General features: G+C 36.4%; 1 protein-coding gene across 1 annotated transcript in view; it reads left to right on the top strand.

The window, feature by feature from the left end:
* LOC131438119 (myosin heavy chain, non-muscle-like) overlaps positions 1-16,085 on the top strand; it is a 153,236-nt gene that overhangs the window by 112,479 nt on the left and 24,672 nt on the right. Inside the window, 2 exon segments of the mRNA XM_058607932.1 lie at positions 13,316-13,339; positions 13,861-13,884. Of these exon segments, the coding sequence (XP_058463915.1) occupies positions 13,316-13,339; positions 13,861-13,884 (48 nt within the window).

The following is a 16,085-nucleotide window of genomic DNA, read 5'->3' as shown; positions in this document are numbered from 1 at the left end:
ACCAAAAACAAAAAAAAATGGTGTCTCCTCTCAATTAACACTTCACACAGCTGGTCTTTATAACTTAGAACAACTCTAGCTGTCATGTTTGCAGTCACATTTTCATATTATTTAGTAAGCATTAATTCGCCTTAAATCAACTAATCGACAATGTAACGTTGAGTAGGTTGGGATACAACTTAGTCATTATTGAATTGTCCCGGTAGAATTAGTAGCACCTGTCTGTGATAGGATGAGTACATGATTCGCGTTCTCCAAGTAATCAACTGCCTCCTTCGTCATCGTTTTCGTAACGCTACAAGAACTGATGAGGCTCGAATAATTCATAAACATATGTTAATTAATTGACAATTGATTCGGTGGTAATTACCCGGCAAAACGGTCTGCCCTAAAGGTCCCTGTTTTGGGGGCTTTGCGTGATTGCACTTATTCGCACGATCTCTCGCTTAAATAAATATAGCTACCGGCTAATGTCTATTGTGGCGCAGTGAGCGACACCAATCACTACGCAATCTAGCCAAGTGGAATGATAAGTGGCATTTGAATAATATATGATTAATCCATTTTTTTACGCCCGGTCTGCTGCTGAGATGAATACATTAGCTGATTATAAATAGTTGATCATGTGCGTTAAAACAAACGGTTCGCTTTGACTCAATCGAACCGAAGGTATCAATTGGTGTTGGAGGACGAAAACACTTGTGCATGGTTTCTGTTTCTCCTCTACCACTCGATCTTCATTAATTAGCTAATTAACCCCAAACGAAATGTTTGGTTCCCCGCGGGGTTGTTGCGTTATATTTGTTTCAAAAATATTGCTAATAAAATGTTGTCCTATCGTTTCAACACCAATATTCGCAGATTCAGGTGGAATATTTATTAACTAGATTGTTGTTTTCAAGTAATCTAATTATGATTATTATAAGTATTCGATCAGTTAAACATAGGATTTCAGGTTTATTACCTTAATTTTAGTTCGGGCAGAATTGACGTTGTTGAGTAAACAAGCGTGCACATTGATTCTTGTAATTATAGTGCGTTATATAGTCGTTGATTTCTTCAAGCAGAGCTGAGGCATAAATGATTATCAGTTTACAATAACAATAGTAATAATGAATCTGATGCACGACGTGTCGAATGAGTGATCGCACATGACATATAGATGTAGATAAGGTGTTTTCAGGATGTTTTTATTGAGATAAATCGCATTATGAGTACATTTTTCAGATTTTTTTGCTCCTGTGAACAATTTTTGAGTACGTTTGTTACGCATACGTCGGGAAGCTATGCCTTATGTCACTTCCGAGTCTTCCACGTGAATCGTTGGTCACCTATGACAATCAACTGTCAATATGTCAATATTGCCATAATGCTAAACTAAAACAAATTAAAAGAGAAAAACCATCTACAATTAAGGACAAGAGACATTCGTCGGAATTATTTCAACCAAAAATCGATCTACTGGTTTCCTGTTCCTTGTCGTTGGAGGCCTCTAAAACGGGAGCTCGCAAGTCAAGGTGTATTTTCGTGCTGATGATTGAATGGCTACAGGAGCTTGAATAATGCAGTCGTAAACGGAACATTTGCGGGCTTTGCCCTGGCGAAGCTCAAAATCCTGTGACACAGGTTAGACTGACTAATTGAAAGCATAGACAGAAAATATGTCTATTGCTCGGCATATTTGCCGCATTACCGGTTTTCGGCGAACGATGACTCCATATTCTTCATATTATATGAATTCCAGTGGAGCTAAAGCCGTCACTAGTATATTCTTTTTTTTATAATTCGCTCTCATACAATACTTAGTTGTTTATAATCTTAGTTCATCACGCCGCAAAACGTACTATATGGAATGAAAAGTCCCGGGCCTCTCACAGAATAGACGTGAATAGTTTCGAACCGTGTACATTTTTATTGAGAACAAGCCTCTAGATAGTCCAATACCAAGTTTCATGACAATCTATCCACTAGTGTTTAAATAACAGCTGATCGTGTCGGACGAGTTCTAGTTTTAATCAATGTATGGAAAAAACGCACCAGTGACTCATTCTTGCATAAAAGTAACGGTGAAATTGAATGATTTGTGTTATGGATTTGTCCACTATATCCCCGTATTCTCCAGACCTGGCTCCCAGCGACTATTATCTATTTCCAAACCTGAAAAGGTTTCTCCAGGGAAATAAATTTTCGTAGAATGCTGAGCCCATTGCAGGAACGGAAGACCTTGACAAATCTTTTTTTTTTCAAATGGCATCAACATGTTGGATTATACTGATGAATAAAAAGTTTTCAAGGCAAAAAATCGACTTTTTTTTGTTAAACCCGATACTCCTCATTCCATGTCGTAGTGTGATGTCAGGCGTAACTTTTTTTTCTTAAACACTAACAACTACGGTTCAACTTTTGGTGCTGCAAAGTAGTTTGTTTTCAGTAAGGCTTGTTTAGATGGCTACGTAATTCACTAAAGTATTCGAGATTAAAATGCAGAATGATGCAACTATTACATCTTCATCCTATGAAACGATGATGATGCAGATGCGATTCCACCCGCTGTTGATAATTCAGATGTAGAAAATTTTCAGTCATCAACTTGGCCGATTGCTGAAAAACGTGATACACCGAAATGTAAAAATTACTCAGCCATTCTAGTATTACTGGAAATGAATAGGCTGTATAAACTGTCCCGCATTCACGCAACTATGTATTCGAGTTTTTGGTTTTTCATACATGGTTGAGTCTGTGTATGCAGAGCTAAAATAAAAGAATATTCTATCGTTTCTCTATATATAAAAGAATTGAAGAATATTCTCTCGTTCTGGTAAGAACCTACAGACAGAACCCGATGGTAATAACAAAATTATAACAACTGGAGTAATTTATTTCAGAAATATTTTGTAACAAATTTTGAAATCTTTTTGTCTTTGGAACAAAATCGTAACAGATTTTGAAACGTTTGTATCACAATTATTATTTAATTTGATATAACTACAGAAGTCCGAAAGCAGAAATTTATAACAATAGCTGTAATAAATTAGATTAAATGAATAATTTATTTAGTGATCTGGTTTCTTGTTTTAGTTTTTTGAAATTATATTTCGTTATAAAGCAACGGAAGAACTCATTTTTCCAATTAATGAACGTTATCATGAGTCTTGCAAACTAAAATTAAACATCATAACTGAGTTTTAACTTTCAACTGTTTTCGTTTGTTAAATAACTCAAAATAACACAATTTGTTACACATATCAACTGTTGATATTCTTGTGTTATGATTTTGTTATGTGCATCTGATCGGGAAGGGTGGAGTGAATTAATCCTTACTGTATTGACCTTGAAAGGTTTTAGTAGATTGTTTGGCATCCCGTATGGAGTACCGAATTTACTTCTGCAAATCGTGTTGCATTTTTCCTGGAACGCAGAATGGTGTTGCTTCTATAAATTCTCAATTCTTTCGGGGCTTGGAAAGGAACATGCCATTTGAGCCAATTTTTTCAGATTCCAATTTTTCAGATTCCTAATTTCCGTATGAACCGCTGGTCCCCTACGACAATCAACTGGCAACATGTGTGCCCAGCGAGAAACAAATCTAACGAGAAGAAAACATCTACAACCAAGAACAATAGATCCCTTCTGTTACAGGCTGTTCCTAACAATCACTTTTTTTTGCCAAAAACCGATTTTATTCATCAATTGCAGTCTCATTCCTTCAAGAGCAATACATTCATACCAACGCTTCTCTCACTTCTCGATGCCGTGCTTGACAGATTTTTTTATGGTTCTTATGGTTTTATGATTTTCCAGATCTAGACTATACGTTGGATTAGGAAGCAACTCGAAGTTTAATTCGTTCAAATTAACCATCGACTTGTGAATGCAGTGTCTTGGAAAAACAGTGTTTTTTCTTCTACATATGTGATCATTTTTCTTTTATTTTTGCAGTTTGTTTTTTTTTTTCTTTTCTCATAATAATCGATGAAGAATATATCATGTGCATTCCAAAACACTGAAGCCACAACCTTCCCAGCTGACTGTTGTGTCTTTGTACGCTTCGGACGTGGTTCGCCGGCTGCAGTTCACTTATACCGTTTTCGTTTTTGAACCTAGACGCGGGCTACTCTGACTCCGAGTAAAACGAACACGTTTTACGCGCCCTAAACAACAACTCATGAAAAAAAGATAAAATAAACAAACTCGGCTGGATGCGTGGTGCGACCCGAGAAAATTTTCAGAGCGAAACTACGCGATTGGAGTCCGCTCTAGAGCGACCTCAGGTTGCTAAAACAAACATATCAAACGTTGTTTGGGCGACTCTGGGTCAGCTTTCGGGCTGCTCTGATCAATAAACGAAAACGGTATTAGATGATGATCGCTTTGATTCCGGAGTGAAGTGGACGATCCATGTTTCATCCATTGTCACATATCGACGCAGGCAATATGATTTATTACTTGTAAACGTGGCCATGTGACTCAGAATCATCAAAATGTTGCTGTTTTTTGATCGACTGTGAGTAAATGCGGCTACCGCTTTGAAAAAAACTTTCTCATGGTCAAATTTTCATGCATAATTGTAAACACACCGCCTTCTGATATTTTAACGGCGTCAGCTGTTGCACAAAAATTTCAACGTTTTCTGTAGTAACCACCTCAACTGGACGACCAGAACGTTCACCATCATCGGTGTCTATACGACAACGTTTAAACTCAGCAAACCAATAACAAATGGTTCTTTTTGATGGATAAGAGTCCGGATGACACTTTTGAATCCATTGCTGTGCTGGTACAGTATTTTTTCTTCTATCAAGAAACAATGATAAATTTACACATGAAATGGCTTTAAATCCATTGTTTTGATATTGACAAAAGTAGATTACTTTAAATGGCTGTCACTATTTTCTGTCTAATCGAAATGTCATGAAATTTCACATATATTTTTTTTAAAGTTGGTACTTCATAAACGTCATATGGATTTGACAATGATAGCGCCATCTGCGTGTCAATCACACGACTTATTGAGTGATGTATTAGTCACGAAGCGTAATTCGTTTGGATGGATGAAAAAATATTCAGTTTTTCTCCGATTCGGAATTTCGAGAAAATTACATGTTGGATTTTTTTCGGAATATTGAGTGGACACCCTCCAGCTGAAGATTTTCCATGAGTATCTTGAATGCTTAAATTTTCCATTGCTGCAGCTACTGGAATTCGAAATCGTGAGATCATTTCGATAACATTTCCAAAACAAAAATGAACCCCGAACCGAGTTCAGAACTCAACAAAAAATAAATGCTTGCATCAAGTGACAGTGAGCATATGTCTTCGTCAGGTGGTATCTGTCGCACGCGCGAATCCACTTAACACTCATGTTGAAAGCTTTGATGCAAAAAAATAAATACTAATTTGAAGATTTGCTTATCTTGCACCGAAGGTCAATTGTGCAGCAAAAATGCGACAACACAGATTAATGCACCTCTGGCTAATGCTAACCACAGCATTATCCGGTCAAGCCTGGCGCTGACGGATCGAGTGGTTGGCTTTGACTAATGACATGTGTCAGTTCGTAGCAGGATTTTCAACTACGAGCAGCCTCTCGGGCCAAGCTCATAATGTTTAGCTTTTTGTTACGTTTCTCACCTTGCTGTATGCTGCTGAGTAGTAATTTTTGCTTGTGCTTTTTTTCGGGGTTAGCTCCAACGGTAACAACAACAACAACAACAACATCGCAAACATAATAAAAACACAACAACCGGTCTTCAGCCAAGCCGGAGAGAAGTGCGCTTATATAATTCCTTCCATATCGGGAAAAATAGAATGTATTACAAGCAAGGCGAGGGCTGTTGTTCGAGGAGTGGCGGTGCAGAGCCGCGCAATGTTACCTTTTATAGAATCTTGCAAAATCCGCTGAGGTTGAGAGCATATCCACCGTAGTAGTTTAGTGGGTCTTGTGTACACATGGAGTTTCCCTTTTGGTTTCGTTTCTTTTCATGTTACTTATGCGAGCTCCTGTCACAGAATTGGACTGCGAACGTGAGAAGGCACGAGAGGTCGGAGGGATGTTATTATTGATGTCTCAAGTATGATATTAATAACATGTACCTTTATGCACTTGGAGGAACACGCTTATTAGAGATGATTGGTTATGAACGGATCAAAGCAACTTGTTTAACATGGTCATAATCAGAGCAATTTTTCGGTTACTCGATCAAGCGACTCAATGTCTAAATTATCGTATTGGTATGGTAGTGACAGTTGTGTGCGCACTGAAATGCGATGAGCAATACACAAATGATGAAACATTTACACCCATTGCTGCTTTGTGCACCGAAATAAACCGAACAAACATGTGCATTTAACATGGATCGTGATAATCGATGTCATTGGTTATTTGTTCACTGGATTCCGCACTGGAGACATTTATATATGTCAAAACTGTGTTCCATCCCATCAACTCAATCCTACAAGATATGGGCATATTCACGAAGAGGTCAGTCACTGACGATTGATTTACGTCCGACGGTCTGATTTACGCACGCAGCACAATCGATTACGGACGACGCCGGACACAAGCCGGCCTCCAGCGGAGTACGGAGAACGCTAAAAAATCTGATTTACGAACACTGGGGAAGCCAATATTACATTCAATCAGCACAGGACAGTTTTGACAATCTTGCACACATGACGACGACGACGCCGTCTGATCGCAGGACGCACTTTCGTTTATGACCATAAAAGACTGTCTGGGACTGGTATCCGCCAAGATTTGATGTGTATTTTAATTATTACAATCGTGGTTGGTTACCCAACAAAGATCGGGTTTTGCCAATTTGGTAATGTCACTGCAATCGCCGGGGAGATTTTCTGATTTCGAGCTGACCTACGGATGGTGATCGATGAGTCATCGGATGGCGTGTGCCGTCAAGCGAGGTCCGGCACAGCTGGAATGCCGTATTTGGGTGATTGTTTTAAGACTCAACGCCTTAATTGTCGTTTATTGTCGGTTGTGCTAATTTTTATTGTTGAAATTAAGACATTCGAGCCATCAACAGTCTCAACATGGAACTATGAAGTACTTCAAGCAGGTTCGGTGGTAAATACATTTACCAATGCCCTTACCTTGCCGTACCCCGATCAGACTGAGCTTGCGAAGTCCTTTGCTGTTTCGAGTATAACTGTCCCTAATAACTCGATTCAGATCCATCACAATTCGTCAGTTATCTAGAAAAACTAGATAATACTTTAGAGTTCTCAATGGTTCTTTGAAACCAACTCCCAACCCTATAACAAATGATCGTCATCGTATATGATAAAACAATCACTAAGAAGTAAAAATTGATCAACACAGTCTAGCACGGTTCCTTTAAAAAAAAACGTGATTAGTACACCTAGCAGTGAGATGATACCTTTTTTTATCAATCCGAATGTGTTTTTGAATGGATATTCTTAGGTGTTTTAGTTGTCATGACATTATTTTAATTATCGTCGTTTTAAACGGCAAATTGAGACTTTAATCACTCATTACTCTGTAATGTTGAAACTGCAAATCGTATCGAATTTCAATCTTAACGTGTGACAATCGATTGAACATTCCATGGGATGTCGAAGTAAGTTCCACTTTAGAGTTTTTCGTCATTATTTATGGTACTTCCAGAGCCGGTATTCAGGACCTAGCATAAAATAAAATGATTCAAATGACCATAAATTAATACGCCAAACAATTTACATCTTCTATATCGGTATGAAATTTGAAAACTCATCATCTGTTATTCCAGAATCGGATAAAATTCACCAATTTTGTATGGAACCTTAAGTCCTGAAATTTTTGTTTTTGAAGTTCAATTTGGGCTTTTTTGAGAAAATGATTGAGCTTTGAGAAACGATTCGATACTGGAACCGGAATTCTAAAATCGGTGTAGCCGAAATCAGTTAAATTCACCTGAGGAGTGTGTAGACATCTTTGAGAGACTCTAGTGCGAATTAAAATTTGAGGGTACATTCCGAATCCAAAAACGAATACCGCTCAAACTGAAATAAATTTATTTGGTAATCGACTATCCAAATCTGCAAACCCGATAAACCTGATTAATTTATGTGAAATGGAGATTTTTATACTAATCACCCTGTATCTCCCAAACCAGAAATCGGATCTGACTAAAAAGTAAGATGTTTTATAGGGTTTTAAGACCTCTCATTTGAATCATAAATGATTCATAAATTTCATTTGAATCTTAGATCGGTTCTACGAGAAAAATTAGTTGCATTATTTTAATTTCGTTTCACATATCATCCTGTAATTCCGTAATCAGAAGTCGGATCAAAACGTAATTCAGGAACCTTATTTGGGAGTATATTACTTTCATATGAATCTGAGTTTGTAGGATCTCGACGAACTGAGTCGAATGGTATATGGGAGTTATGTTGTTCCAAAATTAATTACTGTAAGTAATTTAAATCAATATAATTATGGAATTAATTTTGTACTCGAAAATGCTGATATCATCTGGTTTACATATGCCGTATTCCAAAGATTATGTTGCCAAAATCGAACCGTGTTAAATTGGTCCAAGGCAAATTGTCATGAAAGTCTTTTTGGTATTTAGAAACAATTGTATATAACAGTATAAAAAATAGTGTTTTACGTTGCTCCCAAGCATTGCTTTGTCATACAGCGCTCAAAACTCCTACTGCTGGAATAAGGGAAAAAGTCGTTTACACAAAAATTTCGATATCTTCGTTAAAAATGGACGGATTTTAACAATATATGGCTTGTTTGATAGGTATTATCGTGTGGAATCTAAGTATAAAAACATATTCTGTTTTCAAGGTCAAGTGTGACAGATACTGTCAAAAAACTGAAAATTTTGACATAAAACTTCGTATAACTGAAAAAGTAAACATCCGATCTCAAAACCATTCAATAGCGTTCTGGGTGACGGGAAGACCTTTTATTTGCGACTAGTTTGATCAAAATCGGTCCAGCCATCTCTGAGATCTCGACCTCTTAGTTGACAACACATATACAGACACACACATACAGACACACACACACACACACACACACACACACACACACACACACACACACACACACACACTCACACACACACACACTCACACACACACGGACATTTGCTCAGTTCGTCGAGCTGAATCGATTGGTATATGACATTCGGCCCTCGGGGCCTCGGAAAATTTTTCGAAAGTTTGAGCGAATTCTATACCTATTTTTTATATATATAAAAAAAAGGTAAAAACTCACTGGAGTGTGCTTTATGTATGCATTTTTATGAAAAAATAAAGAAGAATGGTTTTTATACCTTTTGAAGAAAGAACTTTAAAAAAGTTCACTTCAACGAGTTTTTCTCCATGATTTATTGAAAAAAAAAAACAAAAAATAACGGTTTTTTCCATCCCTAGTTAGAATTCCTACGAGATATATTCGAACAGATAAAACCGTTCGCTTATATTTCACTTTTGACAAGTTGTAATACGCGTATACTACTCGTACAGCTATGTCAAGTGTTGTTTTGATTCAGCAATCATTTGCCTATCTGTGCGTACAGTAAACATAAAAATCCACTATAATCATTGCTTCCGTCAGCTGTGAACTTCGGGCTGAGATGGGATTTTTGTGTTTGAAGCGAATCTTCTGCTACTGAAATTCATCCAGAGTTGTGCCTAGTTTCTGGATCTATAAGTGAAGCAAAGGTTGGTGTCTTGATTTTCTCGGTTCTAGTATCATTTCGTCCCAAATAGGGAGTGAAACAGAGCAGAGCTAATGAAGGTGAAAAATAAATGTAACTAAAATATTTCAAATTTTGAAAACGAGATCCATGTCCAGTCAACGACAAAAGCGGAATAACAGTTTCGAAATTGTGTTCTTTTTCCGTTTACCCTTTCAGTCATTTTTCAGTTTTTAGTATTGATATTCAATCGAAGTTTCTAGAATCGATAATGACAGAAATCGATACACAATGATTTTTACCTGTTGATGCTTATTCTTAGTGCTACATGTAATGAAAAGTTCCGGGTCTCTCATAGAAAAGACGTGAATAGTTTCGAGCTGTGTATATTTTTGTTAAGAACAAGCTTCTAGAGACCCAATACCAAACTTCATGACAATCTATCTACTACTGGATTGGTCCACCATCCCCCGTATTCTTCAGACCAGGCCCCCAGCGACTATTATATATTTCCAAACCTGAAAAGGTCTCCCCAAGGAAAGAAATTTTCATCGAATGTTGAGGTCATTGCATAAACGAAAACCTATTTTGAAGGCCTTGACAAATCTTTTTTTTTTCAAATGGTATCAAAATGTTGGAGAACTGATGGGTCAAGTGTATCGATGTAGATGGAGATTATGTTGAAGAATAAAAAAGTTTTCTTAGTAAAAAATTGATTTTTTCTTTGTTTGGTCTGGGACTTCTCATTCCATGTAGTAGTTATGATTTCCACAGAGGCCTTAGAATGTAATAACTTTGATTCTTCATATTTAAGACACTCTTTATAGTCAAACTTAATAGATTTTCAATATATTGAAGAAAGAATGAGAGTTGAAATTCAACTAAATTTCTATGCAAATGATATCTTAGTTTCATCTGGTCGTAGAGATACGAGTGACGTTGGTATTGATACTCTCTTCTGTTGAAGTTAGAGGCGAACATGCTTCCTTTCTCTTCATTTGTGTGGACTGCTATCATTTAAGAAAGAGACAGTAAAAGTACGAAGATGAGTCTGTTGGAATCTATTCTTTGATTTAAAATACGAGGAAATTACAGGCTCTGTAACAGAAGGTTTGGCGTCGTTCGCCGCGTAATCCTGCTAGAGATGAGCAATCCGTTCGCGAACGGTTCAAAAGCACTAGTTCTTTCGTTAGAACTATTAATTTCTGAAAGAATCCGGAGTGAGCTTTTTTTTGTTTATTTTGCACGGGGTAGAACGTTACTCCGGAGCCGAAAGCCGTATTCGGATGAAACTCAACTATAGGGCCTTTCGTTTGAATCTGAGTTGAAGAAAATCGGTTAAGCAATCTTTGAGAAAATCGAGTTAAACTTTTTTTTCATTTTTTGCACATTTTACCTCGTCATTCCCGAACCGGAAGTTCGATCAAGGTAAAATTCAATAAAAGCTATGAGACCAAGAGATCTTTATTTTGAACCTAAGTTTGTGAAAATTGGTTCAGCCATGTGTGAGAAAATCGAGTGCACATTTTTGTTACACTCACAGAAATTTTCCGTACTTGACGAATTGAGTCGAATGGTATATGAAACTCAGCTCTTCGGGCCTCCTTTCGAAGGTCGGTTTTCACAGTGATTACATAGCCTTTCTATATGAGAAAGGCCATAAATACTGTGCAAGCATTGTCCAGGTTCTGCTCCACGCAAATCGACCATTATTGACTGAAGGAGAGAGGACGAAAAGCACTTGAATGTGAAATACATTTTTGAAAAGTTAGTGCCATTTTCTCCTACAGCTGATCAAACTAGTCGATCGTTGCGATTGCACAATTCCATAAATTAAAATTTGAATTGCTACCGCATCCACCATCTTGAACGGATTTGGCCCTCAGCAACTATTCGTTTGTTCTCAAGTCTAAAAAGTTAGTTTAATTTAAAAAGATTTGCATCAATCATTACTGAGATTACTGCGTTTTTCGAGGCTAGAGAGAAATTGTGATATAAAAGTGGTGTAGAAATGTTGTAACAATTGGATTGTCATTGTCAAACCGGGGACTTTTTTTTACCCACGTGTTATTTCTACATATTTTTCCTAAGGGTACTCAAAACGAAGAATCAGAAAGTAATAGAATTCCCGTTCCTGTTTTGTTCAAGCAATAATCTACTGTAAATTACATAAATGCTTTTAATATGCACATGTTCTCTTGATGTTCTTGTAAATTTGAAAAAAGAAGTTTCATGTATGGAAGGTCAAAAAGAGAAAGACTAATTTGAACATAGGATAGTCTTTCTTTGCTACGGGAAGAATTCAATAGTTGAGACCTGACATCGTGACACTTGAGTTGAGACCTGACATCGTGACACTATCACGATAAGCTTGGCCACGAACACAATATATACTCTCAACAAAATCAACACGATGAACATGTGCGTCTAACATTTAATGATTGACCATGAGTCTGTATCAAACGGATGAAATTCATACTCACACCCAACACCCTGAACCATGCCTTCATCTATAATTAGGGAGATGAGAACAACCACCGACCCAGGATGCCTTGCTAGCTGGCAAGAGTTTTTTGGTGAGACGCGCTAAAGAATTCTTTGAAAGTAATGGGTCGATCATAAATTTCACCCTGTTGAGCACCAAACTTGACTAAATTGTCCGCTCTCTTATTACCTGATCTGAGGTAATGAGATGGAACCCAAACTAGTGTGATTAGGTAAATATTATTCAATAAATCGTTCAGATGTTCTCTAATCTTGACAAGAAAATACGGTCCGTTGTTATCAATCCTACAATACTGCGGAAAGCTTAGACTATTTACTTATCAAAACTTACACTGTTATTTGTCGATGACTACTGATTCAAATAATGCCAAGTGCACAAACAGTCTTGAAGAGGTTAAATTGTGTTATGCGACCAAAATAAACATTTTAATTTAGTTTCTAGGATGAGAGATTAATGATTCGCTTTAGTCCATAGTTGTATAAGATTTTCACTGCTAGGAGCTTTATTTTAAATACTGGATGAAAGCAATTTGTTCTAAATAATCAGCAAATTTTTTTTCTGTTTAGCTAGTAATTTGTCTTACCGTGCCTGTACCGGTCCTGTCAGAAAGAAATAAGTTTATAACAGAAAGCGATTTTTGCATAACATTCTGTTCTCAGTGCTAGTTATAGAGATAATGTTTAAGCATTCTGTTGTGATCTTCGGATCCGGTGTTCCATGTTCTCTAGAACTACAACCAACAACTAATTGTAAGATATAATCTATGTAGATATGTTTCCTTCTAATTGTTTGATTTTGGGTTTTGTTTCCCTATGTTTTTCTTTTTAATTTCATATATCCTGATCCACGCTGCACCTACATCACCACCATCAACTGTCTAAAAACCAAAAATATAAATTGAAAAAAACCCTTTTTGCACAAATACCTACGCTCCATCTGTTGTCGTTTGCTAAAATTTGTTGCAACCTTGTGGTTTGATAAACCTGCAAATCCCGCAAACCGAACTACCGCCATATGTACCGCGCTATGTTGTTTGAACTTGCAACCCGTGAAACGAACGAACACCTCACTACCACTATACAACTTCTGCTATTTGTATATCATCGCTCCGATCTATGATTGAGATGAGCAGGCACCGTCACCAGCGCTTATAATCGTAAGTATAAATTTGCAATTCAAGCTTTTTCGCTGAATAAGTGAAAATTTATTCCATTCCAAATGAAATTCGGCCACTAACCATATCTTATCTTCATCTCGATTTTTTTCTGGCATTCTTCAAAACAAAACAAACAAATATCAAAATCCACCACAAATCAAACACACACATACATCCGCCGCGCGTTCGCCAATCAACTCTGCCAAATCATCCGACGGTATGTGCGTGTGCGTACGCGTACCCATAACGTAACCTAACCAATACAATGTATCGTGTCGACCGAACCCGCTCGCCCGCCTATCACCAACACCAATCACTGTTCGACAAAAATCAAAACAATCGCTTCCAAATTGGCGTTACAATCATTGTGCTTCTAAACAACAACAAAAAATACAATTCATTATTGCCGAAACAATGTGCGCGCGTGTCCTGTCTCTGCTATTGCTACTTGCCTAAAACAAACAAAAAACAAAACAAAACATAAAAAAAACTCGAACGAAATCCCTCCAAACAATCGGCAGAGTGGTCACTCATCAAGTCTATCGGTAATGTATAACAATTGGTTGTTTACTAGAATGATGGTTTGAAGCTTTCGTAGCATTAGTCTATTCTATTGTATATTTTCGATATTAGTTGTTTTTTTCTTTAAATTGAAATGCGTTGTATGCTGGTTTTAGTTTTATTTGTTATATTTTTCACTAATACTTTGAATTGATTAGTCATTTTTCCGTAGTGTCTTGGGTAGTAGAATTGATCGTGTACTAGAATTAATTTGGTTTGACCATGTTTTTACTTTCCTGCAACATTGTTTTTCCCCCTTTTGATATTCTATTTTTAGCAGATAACCGGCATTTAGGATCAAGCAAAAAAAGATACAATACACCGGCACAAATATTGTTTTTTTTTTTCAAAACATTGAACTTTTTGAACGGAAATGAATTCAAAAACCATCATGATTAGCATGCATTCATTTCTCATTCCCTAGAATGTTGACATATAGAAAACTTCGAAAAAAAATCAGATGATGAAAAACAGCTTCATAATAATTTGCATCCTTTATGAAATTTCGTAAGTTATAAATGTCATCGAATGAAAAAAGCTCTGCGTGAAACAGATTAAATGGATGAAACGGTAGAAAAACTTACGAAAAACTACCGTGGAACAGCTCAGTCAATTGAGCCACCCTTGATACATGAGGTCCTTGAAACGATCCGATTAAACAAGGAGCGAAGCTTATAGTTGTCTACATAATCCATTTTTTGTATTTATGCATGTTAACTTTAACGTTCTTTAAGTAAACAACAATAGCTTCATATATGCGAGATGTGAGTAGTTGAACCTATTTCCATTCGTTGGAGTTGAGTTTCAAAAAAAGGTAATATTGGTGCCGGTTAATTATGTATTACATAGGTTTTTTTTTCTTGCTTTCGAAAGTATATAAGCATAAAATCTAGACGAATTCATTTGTTTAATTTTCTAGGTTTCAAAAAAAAAGACCATAGAGAGAAAACGAGAATTCATGAATTCAGAATTTCTTCCGAAATTATTTTTGGAAAGCTTACTAAAACTGTTCGTCTGTTATTTGCCCATCGTTTTAGATATTATCCGGGTTGGCGATTAAATGCATATGGCGCTGGTCTTACAAGCCAGTTGTCGTATGCTCGACTCCCGATTTGGAAGGACTTTTAGTGTACTAGCCTTACAATGATTCTGTACACTAAGAATCGGCTGCGAAGTCTGTTGAAACAGAAATGTCAAATTTCACAGAAGGAATGTAATACCTGGGATTTTGACTTTGTCGATGAAACTGACACTAACACTGTCTATGTCTTCCATAAATAAATATTTAACTGTTAGCAGAAACTGTATTATTAGTTTTAATAAGAAAAATATAGATTAGTTCTAACCTTAGATTACACGATAAAATCTTCTGAACTGAACCTATTCCTATACTGTATACCATAGCGTATTGTACCATACCATGTGTAAAGATATTCAGCTGAGTCTTTTTTTTTTTAAATAACTATTCATTGGAATATGAGTTAAAATTAAATTATTAAGATTTAAATTGGGTGTTCAGCCACAAGTGGTGACTTTTCAGCCCTGTTATATATATATATATATATATATATATATATATATATATATATATATATATATATATATATATATATATATATGATTTGGTTATTACCATGAAGACATTATTTGCTTCCGCAATTCTGAGATTATTGTGTAGGGAAATATCTAAACCTACTTGTATTGTGTAATGGGGAAAAGGAACTTATATACTAACTTACTAACTAATACAGAGAGCGAATCGATTCAATTGAAGATTGCATCGATTTTTGTCGGAATTTGCTTATAATATTATGTGACATTACATCTAATGGTTCTATATTTGTGAGTCTGTGTAACTCATTTGTGCTAAACCAGGGAGGACGCTTCAAAATCATTTTCAGAATTTTATTCTGAATCCTTTGAAGCGTTTTCTTCCTGGTGGAACAACAACTTGACCAAATTAGTACCGCATAAAGCATGGCTGGTCTGAAAATTTGTTTATAAATTAACAGTTTGTTTTTTAGACAGAGCTTAGAATTTCTGTTTATAAGAGGATATAAACATTTAATATATTTATTACACTTTGCCTGGATTCCTTCAATGTGATCCTTGAAAGTGAGTTTTTTGTCATACGTTAAACCTAAGTATTTAGCTTGATCAGACCATGTCAATTCCAAGCCATTCA

Source organism: Malaya genurostris, chromosome 3 (genome assembly GCF_030247185.1).
Source record: "Malaya genurostris strain Urasoe2022 chromosome 3, Malgen_1.1, whole genome shotgun sequence".
Classification (NCBI taxonomy): Eukaryota; Metazoa; Arthropoda; class Insecta; order Diptera; family Culicidae; genus Malaya; species Malaya genurostris.
This window is presented reverse-complemented; position numbering and strand designations above follow the sequence as displayed.